At 45.7% G+C, this 13,519-nt stretch overlaps 1 protein-coding gene across 9 annotated transcripts in view; it reads right to left on the reverse strand.

Moving 5' to 3' along the window:
• DLG2 (discs large MAGUK scaffold protein 2) overlaps positions 1–13,519 on the reverse strand; it is a 970,480-nt gene that overhangs the window by 16,651 nt on the left and 940,310 nt on the right. For 5 of the 9 annotated variants that reach the window (XM_056858109.1, XM_056858107.1, XM_056858111.1 and 2 more), the window contains one exon: positions 4,189–4,234. In XM_056858109.1, coding sequence (XP_056714087.1) covers positions 4,189–4,234 — 46 coding nt within the window. Of the gene's footprint in view, positions 1–4,188; positions 4,235–6,174; positions 6,275–13,519 lie in introns of all 9 variants that reach the window. The other 4 variants (XM_056858113.1, XM_056858106.1, XM_056858108.1 and 1 more) reach the window with 1 other exon arrangement.

The following is a 13,519-nucleotide window of genomic DNA, read 5'->3' on the forward strand; positions in this document are numbered from 1 at the left end:
GTAAGCTCTCCTTCCCTGGAGGCTTTTAAGCAGAGGCTAGATGGCCATCTGTCAGATTCTATGAACTTAGGCAGATGATGAGAGGGAGGGCATCTTGCCCATCTTTTGGGCATGGAGTAGGGGTCACTGGCGGTGTGTGTGTGGGGAGGTAGTTGTGAGTTTCCTGCATTGTGCAGGGGATTGGACTAGATGAGCCTGGTGGTCCCTTCCAACTCTTTGATTCTATGATTGAAAGTGCATTTTGGCATGTGTGAAAGTGCCCTAAGAGAACCAAGGAGAGGAAACACATGAAGTGTACCATAAACCAACAGATGACATTTCACGCATTGAAACTGATGTGGGCACGAGAATGCTGCTCCTGTGTTCTGTCTTCTGTCTTTGTATGATCACTGTCTAATGAGCATGGAGACTACATGCAAAGAAAATGTGCGCACCTAGGTTTTTGTCTCCTGAGCAGGAACACTACTTTTTCAAATGGAGGGAGCCTCTGCACATTTCTATACACATCAATTTCATGCTTAAGAGCTGCTGACTGGGTTTAGGCAGGGGTGGGACCAGAGCAATTGTGACGACTCCCCCCATGTGTGTTGATTTCAACATGGGAAATGTTGCTTGTAGAAGGCTATAGTGAGGGACAGGCCAAGTGTCAGAGCCATGGAAGGATTTGCCTCTGGAAGAATCCACCTCTGAATGACTCTGCTTTGCCATCCTGTTGCTTCTTCTCAATGTACGTCCAAACAGAAGCTGGAGGAGTGGTACCTTTGCATTAAGAAAAATATTGGGATCTCGATTCTGGATCATGACCCAGCAGGTGGGGCTCAGAAAGCCCACCTGAGGGAAAGGACCCATGGATTGAAGACCACTGGTCTGCTAGGATCGGTAGGAGTTCTCCAGGGCTTGAGACATAGTCTCCAGTGTCTTCTCCAGCCCTGTCACCCAAGATCTGTCTTAACTTGAGATGCCTGGGATTGAACTTGGGACCTAACACGTCAACACGTGCACTATCTCTGAGCTAAGGTTCTTGGGAAACAGGAGGCCCCTTCAGAATTAAGGAAGTTGCATCAAGGCTTCCCCCCAGAGGCATCTAGCTGGTTGCTTTTGGAGAGATATTACAATAATTGGTCTACAGCGATAGGTTCTAATGGCCCTAGGGGAGGAAGGAGGTTCGGGCCAAAAATCCACCCTTCCATTGAGTCGGACAGTTATCATTACACTCTTGCAAAAAAGCCATAATCATCTCCATTTATGAATAATATATGAGTGTTCATTTTGACCAGATTATACATCACGGGATGCCGCTGACGCTAACTGGCTTGCATTCAATCTTTCGCGGCGACTGCATTGAAACGGAGGTGTGAGCGTTTGCAGGCCTGTCGCAGAGAAATCCAGGGCAGTGCAAACTTGCCCTCTCGGCTCCACAAGAGATAATGCGCCTGCCTTTTTGGGGAAAGTCAACCACTAGATGAAGTTAAATCAATGTCCGGGAGACCCCATGAGCTGCATCACAACTGCGCATGAGCATACATTCCGGTCATGAAAAGCGCATTCACAGCAGTAGGCAATGTGCAATGGCGAAGTTTGCATAATTTTTTTTTTGGGGGGGTCCAAATTAATTGGTGGCCAAGATAAAAGGATTGGCGGAGCTTTAAGGAAAGCAGATGGGCATTACGCAGGTCAGGTGAGTTTATTACAAGTGCAGAGAGGCACAACACACTGTTAGGTGTACCTAACGATATCGAAATCAATTGCAAGACACCCATTTCATTCTACGGGCACTTTCACACATGCTGAATAATGCACCTTCAATCCACTTTAAATGCACTTTGCAGCTGGATTTTACTGTATGAAATGGCAAGATCCACTTGCAAACGATTGTTTAACTGCATTGGAAGAGCACTGAAAGTGCATTATTCAGGATGTGTGAAAGCGCCCTTGACCGTAATAATCAATGGAATTCAGAGCCATTGCAAAGTGGAGTTTGCCTTGTCTAGGATCCTTGTTTTTGAAACAGGTGTCCACTAGATGGGAAGAAATTCCAAGAGGTTTGTGTATTATGGGGCCAAAATATGGGATTTTGTTAAAGATGGCTGAAGAAACCCATCAACATCTGCTCTCTTTGGATCTGAATTCAACTTGTGCACTGGTCTTCCAACTGCAGGGAACTCTTTCCAGAATGACTTCTCTGCCATGGAACCATCTGCGCTTCTGAATCCCGGGATCTTGCAGAGATTTCTAGAGCAGGTCACAGTGACAAGCTCTACTGTCACTCTTTGTGAACTCAGGTGAAAAGTACCCATGACGTGGGAGTTCCACGAATAGAACTCCTTATGTGCTTTTTGCTCCTCAGAATTGTGTCCCATACTGATCTAGGCCATGGGGCAGAGAAGGAGGGAGGCTAAGTCTTCCATCTGCACCATTCCCCTGAACAAAGTTGGCCCTCATTTTTAGTCCTGGTGGGAAAAAAGACAGGCACAATGCAGTGACCTGTCTTTTTCCCTGCTGGAAAAACAGCAGAGGAAAGAGTTAAACCTTCTTTTGCATCCTCCTTCCCCAGGGCCATGGTCTTGACCCATATTGGGCTTCTCTGCCGCTGCATTTTAGGACAGCAGTTTCAGACATGGAGCTCCCATGTCATGTGACCCTCAGTGACGATAGTTCCTACAACACACTCGAGACTCCCCTGTGATTACATGTTGTAGGAGAAGATCAGTCATGGTAGGCTAGCTACCATTAAGGCTGAGGAGGGTAAGCTATGGGCAGGGGTCTACACCTTTGCAGAGGATTCTGGGACATGGCCTAGGGCAAAAGTGGGCCGAGCCTGTGTAGTTCACCCCTATCCTGCATAAATATACACTATATAAATATACATCTCCAACACCCTTTGCATCTGCATATCGGAAGGGATGTTCGGGGGAGTTAATCAAGCATGTCTACTCTTACCAGTCTTCGTAACGTGCAATCCTATGCCAAGTTACTCCAGTCTAAACTGACTGAAATCAGTCAGTTAAGATGGGGGTAACAAGGCACGGGACTGCAGTGTTACTGAGGACCCCCCCACCAAGATTCTCAGAAATTTCTTGGTGGGTACACGAGAGAGGGCCTTTTCCATGGCAGCCCCACAATCATGGAATGACCTCCCCAGGGAGATGCGCCTGGCCCCCTCATTGTCAATATTCAGGAGGCAGCTGAAGACAGTTTTATTAAGGACTGCATTTGATTGATTTATTAGCTGTCCTAATTGGAGTTTTTAAATTGAGACTTTTTATGGGTTTTATCATTGTTGTTTTTATTGTGTTTTTATAATGCTTTATTGTAAGCCGCCTTGAGTTCCGCAGGGGAGAAAGGTGGCTAACAATGTTTTAAATAAATAGATAAATTTTTTAAAAATCACAGGTAGTATTGTTATGGGCAGTGGAGTTTCTTTTTCTGAAACTCACTTTTTAAAAGATATAACCATTGATTTATCTTGTTCTCTTTTCCTCAATCATTTCTCTTTGGTTTCTCTTCATAGTGTTCTGTTACACCACACGATTGGTGCTCTGTGCAACTTCTTTGTAAATTCAGCCCTTTAAAGTTGTTGTTGTTTTATGTTACACCACCCAGGATGGTGCTCTAACAGGAGGGATGTTTGTAGAGACATTGCCTGCCTCTGAGCATCTGCAAAGTGAAATGCTGACATTTTGCAAAACCTCCCTTCTTGCCCTTTCTCTCTTTGAATTTCCCTTTTGATCAAAATGGAATTGATTGGAAACAGACGCCAATTTTTGCAGAAGAGGGAAAGAAATGCTGGATTGCAGAGAGAAATTGGGTAAAGAGGAATCAAGAGAATTTATCTTAACAATGCTATCCTCAGGACACATTTTGGACTCCGCTGGTCTAAAGAACTGTCCTTACAGGATCAATAATGAATGATCTGGAAGCAAAACGGAGTTGCTTACAAAGAAGTCGGTGTATCTGTTTCATCTGCTGTACGCTCTTCATATTATCATGCAAAACATAAAAACCCACAGAATCTTCCCGCCACCCCCCCATCACATTCCAAGCTGGAGGGGACAAAATAAAAATCTAATCTCGTGCATGCCAGGGAGTGGAAGGTCCTTGGGGAAGGAACAAAAGCCAAAATAATAATAAAAAAAGAAACAGAATACTTAAAAAAAAAAGTTACAGTGACCATTCCTGGAAACTTACTCAGAGTCTTTGTTCCATAACCGTCGTCACCTAATCCGGGGAGGTCCTGCACGGAAGTCCCCAGAGAGAGCAATGAGAGAAAAGAACAGCCGCAGAAGAGGAAGGAAGAAGTCAGTGGAGTTGAAATGGATACTACCATGACTGACCGTGTTAAGCGCACAATCTGGATTCGTGCTCTCATTTGGAAACAATGTCCTGTGCCCTGCCGTCCGCCCATATTCTCGCCAGATTGCCCAAGGAAGTGACCTGTTTTGGTTCAAGCGAGAAAGCCCGCACAGTTTTCGGGAGGTGTGTTTTTATTGTTTTTATCAACTCGTTTTGATCAGCTGATTATATTTTTGTTGTTTTCTCGGGTCAACTTGTGTCTGTTCATTTTTATCGGCTCGACTTCTTTCACTTGTTGGGATCATTTCTTTGTTTCAGCTGTGAGCCACCTCGAGCAAGCTCCTGTTTTGGTTCAAGTGAAAAAGCCCACACAGTTTTCAGGAAGTGTGTTTTAATAATTTTTATCAACCCATTTTGATCAGCTGAATATTTTTTTTGTTGTTTCCCCAGGTCGACTCGGGTCTATTCATTTTTATCGGCTCGACTTCTTTCTTTTGCTTGTTGGGATCATTTGTTGTTTTGGCTGTGAGCCACCTCGAGCAAGTTCTGCAGAGATGGCACACAGATTTTCTAAAGAAATTAAGAAATAAACTCTTTTTTCAAATTTGACAAAATTATGGTATTTTTACTGGCAATATGCTTAGGGCTAGCCTGAACTCAGAGCTAGCCTGAACTTGTCAGATCTTGAAAGCGGGGTTGGCCCTGGATAGTACTTGGGTGGGAAACCACCAAGGAAGTCCAGGATTGGTACGAAGAGGCAGGCAATGGCAAACCACCTTTCTCGCCTTGAAAACCCTACAGGGTCAACATAAATTAGCTGTGACATGATGGTTAAAAAAAAGGAAGGGGGGATAGGGATGCCTTCCCTTTGAGGCAAGTCTAGAGAATCTGGGGCATTTCTTTAGAAAAAAAACAGTGCCTGAGGGGTGATATGACAGAGATCTACACAAATATGCCAAGTCTGGGGAAAGCGAATAGAAACTTTGCTGCTTCTCCCCTGATACTAGGGAGGTCACCCTACAAAACTGGCTGGCATTAGTTTTGTGCCAGACAAAAGGAAGCATTATTTCACACCAGTAGCTGGCCTGTTTAGGAGCCCCGTGGCGCAGAGCAGTAAGCTGCAGTACTACAATCAAATCTCTGCTCACAACCTGAGTTCGATCCCGATGGAAGTCGGTTTCAGGTAGCTGGCTCAAGGTTGACTCATCCTTCTGAGGTCGGTAAAATGAGTACCCAACTTGCTGGGGGTGAAGTGTAGATGAGTGGGGAAGGCAATGGCAAATCACCCTGTGAACATAGTCTGCCTAGTTAACGGCCCTCAGTTTGCAAGAACTGAGCAAGGCTGTTAATGATAGGACGTTTGGGAGGCCATTAATTCACAGAGTCACCATAAAAATCTGGGAAACAAGCCAGATATCATCCAGGCGCCATTTGACAGCTTCAGGTTTGGGAATGATGAAAAAGAATGGATTCTTTTTTACTTAGAACTTATCAGTAGGATTCTTCACGAGCCATATTCAGCAAAAAGAGTGACTGCAGCCACCCCAACCGGATAGCATGGGCTTCCTCTTCAACCAAAATGTGAAACTCAGTGACTTAAACAAGGGGTTTAAGTGTAAATTCGGTTTTGTAAATTCGGTAATGGAGAGTTCATCAACCAATGGTTACAGCTTTAGTTTTATTCCAAGGGAAGGTAAAGAAAAAAAAAAAAGGAAATTGAGCTGAATCCAGACTGCTGTCCAACACTGGTCACAGTAGTAATGCCTCACCTGCCCTGACACTGACTTTTGTTTGCCTAGGTGTGTGTGCATGGTGGGGTTCTGGTGCCATGCGCTTCACCCATGTGCTACATCGTGACATTGCCTCTAAGCATTTACTTACGTTCCGGGTCACTCGTTTCCTGCTCACTCAGCTCCTTGTTCTTGTAGAATGGAAATTTTCGTGAAAAGATGAAGTTCTTTTTACGCTTGTCATTGAATGACTGTGAAGGAGAAAAGGCAACGGGGGGCAAAAAACAGGGACGTCTAATTGTTGTCACACTCATGCTGACAGAACAACTAGTTTGTAAAAGTGGGAGAAAACCCTGTAAGTGACTTGGTCCATTTTTTTTTTTAAAAAGCAAACCAGCAAGCAGATCAGAGCAAAGAAAGTCAGGTCTCAGAAGATCTGGCTGGAATCGAAAATGGCCTCCAATGTAACTGTGAACAATGCGAGATCCTCGTTTCTAACAAAACAATGCTCATCTTTGAAATGCGAACCGAGCACTGCCTTGGGGACATTACGATAAAGTGAACATAAGCTTTCGAGAGTCAAAGCTTCCTTTCTCAGAAAGCTTGTGCCCCCCAAATCTTGTTGGTCTCTAAGGTGCTACTTGGACTCAAATCTAGCTGTTCTATGATAGACCAATACATCTACCCTCTGAAAGTATCACATCACAAACGAAGGAGCCTTGTGAAATCCACACAGCAGCTTCTTACGCTCTCAGTTCAGCACTGTAGTATTGACCCAGAAGTGTGGCACGTGCACTTTGAGAAAGCCGCATGAACACATTGTCCCTTGGACACGGCAAGGGATTGTGGCACATTCAGCAGGCATTCACTCCCTTGGAGAACATCTCTCTTTGAAGTCCTGCTCGTTCATAAAGCTCGGTAAGCCTGAATGGTATCAGCGAGCTCCCTTACCAGGATCCGGATTCAACCTTATTGGAGTTGGCGACAGTGTGCAAATTATGAGGGGTATCCACTATGACATTCACAAGTCCCACCTTTGTAGCATTAGAGAGGTTGGCAGTTCAATCCAATGAGTAGTTATTCCATCCTAAGGCCATCGAATCCAACAGGCTTAAACAAGAATTACTCTGTGTAAGACTGCAGTGCCAATCTTGCTCCCCCTGTATCCTTCTGAAACAACAGCTCAGTGGATCATCATAAAAAAATAAGGTAGAAGTATGGGATTCCTGTGCCCCCTCTAATTCAAACACTGCCTGATGATTCTAGGAATTAGGGGTGGCCTCTTGGTGAGAAAGGGGGAAGGATATTATATATAACAATTGTCCAGTGAGGACAGAGGGTTCTAGCAACAGGCTTTATAGTATCTGCTCTAAGTGGTCTGGTTGAAAGAATCCTGCTCCTTCTCAATGCAATTCCGCATTTCCGTTCATTAAATGGAAGGGAGGAGACTCAGTCATTTGTGCTGCTATCGCGGTGTCTCGCCTGCAAGGTTGTTATGAAAAAGATTTGCTCAGATGTGGCCAGAAGACCCCCCTATTTGGCAGGCTGAACATGTGCAATGGATAGTGTTATGAGCCACCCCCCAGGGATGGACTCAGGAGTAGAATCCACAGATGAGGACCAGGAGGAGCCAGAGAACATTCTGAGGGAAGATCAGGAATCTCAGGGGGCACCTGACCCCACTAGAGTCCCCCTCCAAATCCTGAGCCTCTTCCAGACCCCTAGCTCCTGGGTTCCGAGGCCTTCCTCAAAGGACCTACCAATGAATGCTCAGCTCCAGGCAATGCTGCCAAGAGGCTGGAATCCAGGGCAGCTGGTCCCCTGCCAGGTAAAGCCAGATCCCAGATTACCAGTCCCCCAAGCTCCCCGAATCCGGCGAGAGCAACAGAGAATGATAGAGACGAAATTGTATTTATGAGCACTGTTCTCGTTCTGAAAACTGTAGTGGCCTTTGACCAGTAAAGATGCTGAATTCTGTGCCTAATTTGCCCCAACATCTGTTCTGGAAATATACTGGACAGAACGGGCTTGAAAAAATGTGCCCAGTTTATGAAGGGATCTTTGTGTATCTTTTCTCCATTTTGGCCTTTTATGCTGGGACGTTTCCCCGCAGTCAACCCCTGCTGACTGCTTCAAGGCTTCCTTTTGATTATGCATGCCTTATCTGCCTGTCAGAGGTCGCCTCGCTCTCCCCATGCATTTTGCCCACATTTCCCCAATTCTGGCTAAAACAGCATCTGGAAAACACGGGCAAAATGCGCAGAAACACTTGGGGAGCGCGAGGTGACCTCTGACGGATGCCCTGAAGCAGTCAGAGGGGGTGACCACGGGAAATGTCCCGGCATAAAAGGCCTTAGTGTCAATCTCCTTCTGGGCCAAAGCAGAAGTTACGGCAGCCACATGGGTCCAATCCATGGCAGCCGACGCCGTTTTAGAGGAAAACTTCACCATTTAAAAAGTGTCACGGCACGGTGGGACCAAGGAATTTTGTCCTTCCCCCCATTCCATTTCAAATGCCGAAACAGATAAAAAATTCAATAGACTTTGGTCTGAGCTGATCTAGGTTTCGCTTTAAATTTAGAGTTGAAGATTGGAGAGGGCCGGGCATTGTGTCCGAAATTGAAGGACAGTGATCGCCGCTGGTATAAATATCCGGAAAAGGCCAATTCCAGCTTTGGCAGGGCTTTGTTACAGGTGTCACCAAAGTTTCATGCCACTTTTACATTCCAAGCATCTTTAAAATTTAGTAACAGAAAACAAAGGGGAAAAATAATATACATGAAAACCTATGAATGTCTCAGTGGGGAAAAGGCTCGGGTGGGGAATGGAAGATCTGGGATCGCACGACCTTCATGCAGCAGCGACACAGAGAATTCATGCACATGCAAAATAAAGGCAGGTCAAATATCGACATGTAAAGGGCCTGAAAGCAGTCAGGATTGGGGCGAAAAATCAGCATGCGGATAACACTAATTGAATGGTCTGTAGCATCTCATGGAAATTAAAATGTGGGTTAGCTTTTCTATTGTTTTGTTATCTGCCCCCCCCCCCCCAAGTCAACCATTTCACATGGTAACATTTTCTGGTTTATGACATTTTGAAAACTAATTCATCTAGAACTGTTTGATCGCAGAGATCTGTCAAATATACACACACACACAAATCACAATGTCTAAAACCGGCTGGTTATATCTTTTCATTGTTGGAACTCGACAGGTTACCAGACTGCTGCATGAGCATGCCATAGTTTACTGAAAGTCTACGTTGCCACCATCATTTTACTTCATCCTTAAAAGTATATGTTCCCCAACAATCTGCTGTTAAAAGGGAAAAACAGGAATGTGTGCCTATAAATCAGATTGCCAGCTCCAAGACGGGAAATTCCTGGAGATTTGGGGATGGAGCCCAGGGAAGGTGGGGTTAGGGGGAGAGGAGGGACCTCAGCAGGGTATAAGGTCATCGAGTCCACCCTCCAAACCAGCTGTTTTCTCCGGGGAAACTGATTTTCCTGAAACTGATTTCTGTCGTCTGGAGGGTGGAGTTGTAATTCTGAGAGATCCCCAGGTCCCACCAGCATGGTGTAGTGGTTAAGAGCGGTGGTTTGGATTGGTGGACTCTGATCTGGAGAACTAGGTTTGATTCCCCACTCCTCCACATGAGGCTAAACTGGTGAACTGGATTTGTTTCTCCACTCCTACACATGAAGCCAGCTGGGTGACCTTGGCCAAGTTACAGCTCTGTTAGACCTCTCTCAGCCCCACCTACCTCACAGGGGGTCTGTTGTGGGGAGGGGGAGGGAAGGCGATTGTAAGCCGGTTTGAGTCTTCCTTAAGTGGGAGAGAAAGTTGGCATTTAAAAACCAACTCTTCTTCTTCTTCTTCTCCTCCTCCTCTTCTTCTCCTTCTTCTTCAAATAATTTAATCTTGTAACAGTGTGACGAACACCTGCTTATGTTTGTACTCAGAAACTCTGTCCAAATTCAGGGCCTCTTGGATGAGCCACACAGCATCCTATGAAACGTAACGCTGTAATTACCACACCTGGGATTTCAGGCCGCACAGATGACCAGCAAGCCTTCTTCTAGCTGCTCAGTAAACAGCGGTTGCCTAGCTGCTCTGATTCGAACCTAGAAATTATTCCTATTTTTATAATGCATTTATTTTACGCCAAACGGCTTTTGGAGAGCTGGTCATAAATGTGGCCGGTGCGGAACACAGCAGTGCGCCTTCTGGTGGGCTTTGATATTGTACGAATGAAGCACTACAGAGGTTCTTTGGAGAATGTCCATCAACATAATCAGCCCCCCCACATGTACAGCAGGGGTCCCAAACATGGTGCCCACAGGTGCCATGGCTCCTGCCTTTCCTTGGTGCCCGCCAAGTGTTTTAGAAAGTCAACCTCTGAATCCCAGGGCCTGGAGGCAACATCAGGGGAAGGCCTCATCCCCCATACCCTGTTGTGGGCCCTCCAAAGGAACTGGTCAGCCAGTGTGCTCAGCATGGGAAATATTTATACTATGATATAATACATTGTAGTGTTAATGCAGAAAGTGGGTGTCTTGGCTTCTTCATGCAAGCATATTAATTTACTTGACCTCTCCATACTGAATTCCATTGAGTTTCATGAAAACCTCTTCCAACCCCCGCCCCGGAAAACAAAACCCCATTTCATGTTGTTATGTTAGACTTGATCTATCCACACATTAGGGTTGCCGGGTCCCTCTTCGGTGGAAGGGTTTGGGGCGGAGCCTGTGAAGGGCGGGCTTTGGGGAGGGACTTCCATACCATAGAGTCCAATTGACAAAGCGGCCCTTTTCTCCAGGTGAACTGATTTCTATCGGCTGGAGATCAGTTGTAGTAGCAGGAGATCTCCAGCTAGCACCTGGAGGCTGGCCACCCTACTCACATGCAAGCTATTACTAGAGGAACATGCAGATCTGAACTAGGCTTGTGCACAAAAGAAATTCGGCAAATTTTAGGTTTGGGTTTATTGGGCCCGATTTTTTCAAGAAACCTAAAATGAGCCGAATACCCATACCATTAAATATGGGCATTCGGTTTATTTTCAGGTTTCCTGAAATATTCGGCCCTTAGCGAGTCATTTTTCAAGGTAGAGTCCCCAAATTCGAAGCGTACCTTGAAGGGACTCTCCTTGCACGAACCCCAAAGTGTGGTGAAGATTGGGTCAGGGGGTCCACTTTTATGGGGATTGGAAGGGGTCGCCCTTCCCCCTCCATAGAGCAACATTACACAATCCCATTCACAAATGCTTAGATTTGGGGAAAACTGAAGCCACGTCTTGGTGAAGTGGGAACAAAGATTTAAACAAGCTAGCTATTTTTAAGTTGTCAAAGCTCCCAGAAAACAGTTCTCTGAGTAAGATGCCACCTCTGCATTTTCTTCGTGTCTGCATCCATATCAAATCCTTGTTTCAGAAGGTGCTGACCTTGCCGTCTCTATGGTAACGGTAATATTCTGCTGCCATAAGGACCTAAATATATAGCGGGCAAATAACTCGAGGCATTGTTTTGAATTAAGCCGGGATTGAAGGGTTTGGGGCATTTGGATCTAACCGTTGCTCCGCTTCTGCCCAAGTCAAGAAAAAAGGCAAAATGCTCCTTCATCCCCTACTCCCAGTGTAAATAGGTAGAGGCCTTGGTAGAAACTTCCCTGGAGTTCCACCACCTTCATACACCTCCACAAGCAAACTAGGGTTGCCAGGTCCCTCTTCACCACTGGCGGGAGCTTTTTGGGGTGGAGTCTGAGGAGGGCGGGGTTTGGGGAGGGATTGCAATGCCATACAGTTGCCAAAGCAGCCATTTGCTCCAGGTGGACTGATCTCTATCGGCTGGAAATCAGTTGTAAAAGCAGGAGATCTCCAGCTAGTACCTAGAGGTTCAGCAAACTAGAAACAGCACTTCACAAAGCTAGACACAATGATTATAAAGTAGTGGTATTTAATAACATATCCACCACTGATAGTATGTAGGCAAAAACATGTGTTGTTAATTTTTGCCTTAAAAGTAACGCCGAAGAGAGGACTATGCCTTATTACAAACAAATAGCAGTATTATAGGTAAGTCCATGAAAGGGGGTGCCAACCTCCCTTTCTTCCACAGATATGCTTCTTGAGAGTAGCAATTCAGTAGTGCAGTTGTTCTCAACAGAAGCCCGGTGATCTTTCTGTTTCGGCGATTAACGCCTTCTTCAGGGACCAACGCTGGCTGTTATTAACATAGAGGTTGGCAACCCTAAGGCAAACACACAGAGGGACCTCTATATCCCAGCTAGAGATGCCACTTACCCCAGGGTTGCCAGCTCCGGGTTGGGAAATACCTGGAGATTGTTGGGGCAGAGCCTGAGGAGGGCAGGGTTTGGAGAGGGGAGGGCCTTCAATGCCATAGAGTGCAATTGCCAAGGCGGCCATTTTCTCCAGGGGAACTGGTCCCTATTGGCTGGACATCAGTTGTAATAGCGGGAGATCTCCAGCTTCTCCCTGGAGGTTGACAACCCTAACTCCTCAGGCTCCACCTCCAAAGCCTCCCGCAGGCGGCAAAGAAGGACCTGGCAATCCTACCGGTACATCACTTCCAGGGAAAACCCAGAAGAGACGAAAAGTAGCTCTAGAAATGGCTGGAAACGCTGGTGATTCCTAGAGCGACCTTACGGCACTTCCAAGGTTCTCCAAGAAGTGATGTAGAAGAGCAGAGGGTGATGAATTTTGAAGGAAAGGATTTCTCTCCTCCTGCTGCTCCAAGTGGCGGCGGGCCAGATGAGGCCGCTGGCAGGAGGTTTCAAAAGAACTGAGCAAATCCGCCTTTGAAACATATCGTTCCCAACAAAGCCAGTTCAGCACATTTGAAACCTTCGCCTTGTTCGATTTCAGCTGTGGGAAGACCACAGCCCTGCCGTCTCTCCTCCGGATCGACCGATCTGCTTCGGCCTCACTCTGACTATCTCATTTCTGAGAAAAATAGTTGCCAAGTATTGTCCTTAAAAAAAAATAATAATCAATGGGTTGTGCGACGCTGTATGGCAGAAAGATAAGGAAGCTCTTGTGTTAGAAGATTAAATCTGTTCTTTTTTTTAAAAAAACAACATAATGGCTTCCTGGGAAGTCGCTTTGATTTTGCGGCATGAAAACAATGATCCTTGCAAGAATCAAAAACATGCGCCTTACACTCTGAAAACTCAGCATTCTTTCAGACAAAAGCTTAGCTGCTCCCTCTTATTTTAATCTGTTATAAAACACCTCCCTGGAATCTAGTATTGTCCTTGTTGTGGCAGACATTGAACCCCTGCGGCAAATAATGGAAGAAGTGGCTTCTCCCTCCACCCGCACACACATCCTAAGTGCATTTCAACAGGCTTTACTGTACAAAGAAAGTTTCTTCTGTCCTTCCTGCCCCAATACTTCTCGGATGAAAATAGCTGTAATAATAATAATAAAAAAACCTGAAACAAGAAACTTTAGACAATGCTGAAGTAGCAACTGAG

The sequence above is a fragment of the Euleptes europaea genome, chromosome 12 (genome assembly GCF_029931775.1).
Source record: "Euleptes europaea isolate rEulEur1 chromosome 12, rEulEur1.hap1, whole genome shotgun sequence".
In the NCBI taxonomy this organism is placed as follows: Eukaryota; Metazoa; Chordata; class Lepidosauria; order Squamata; family Sphaerodactylidae; genus Euleptes; species Euleptes europaea.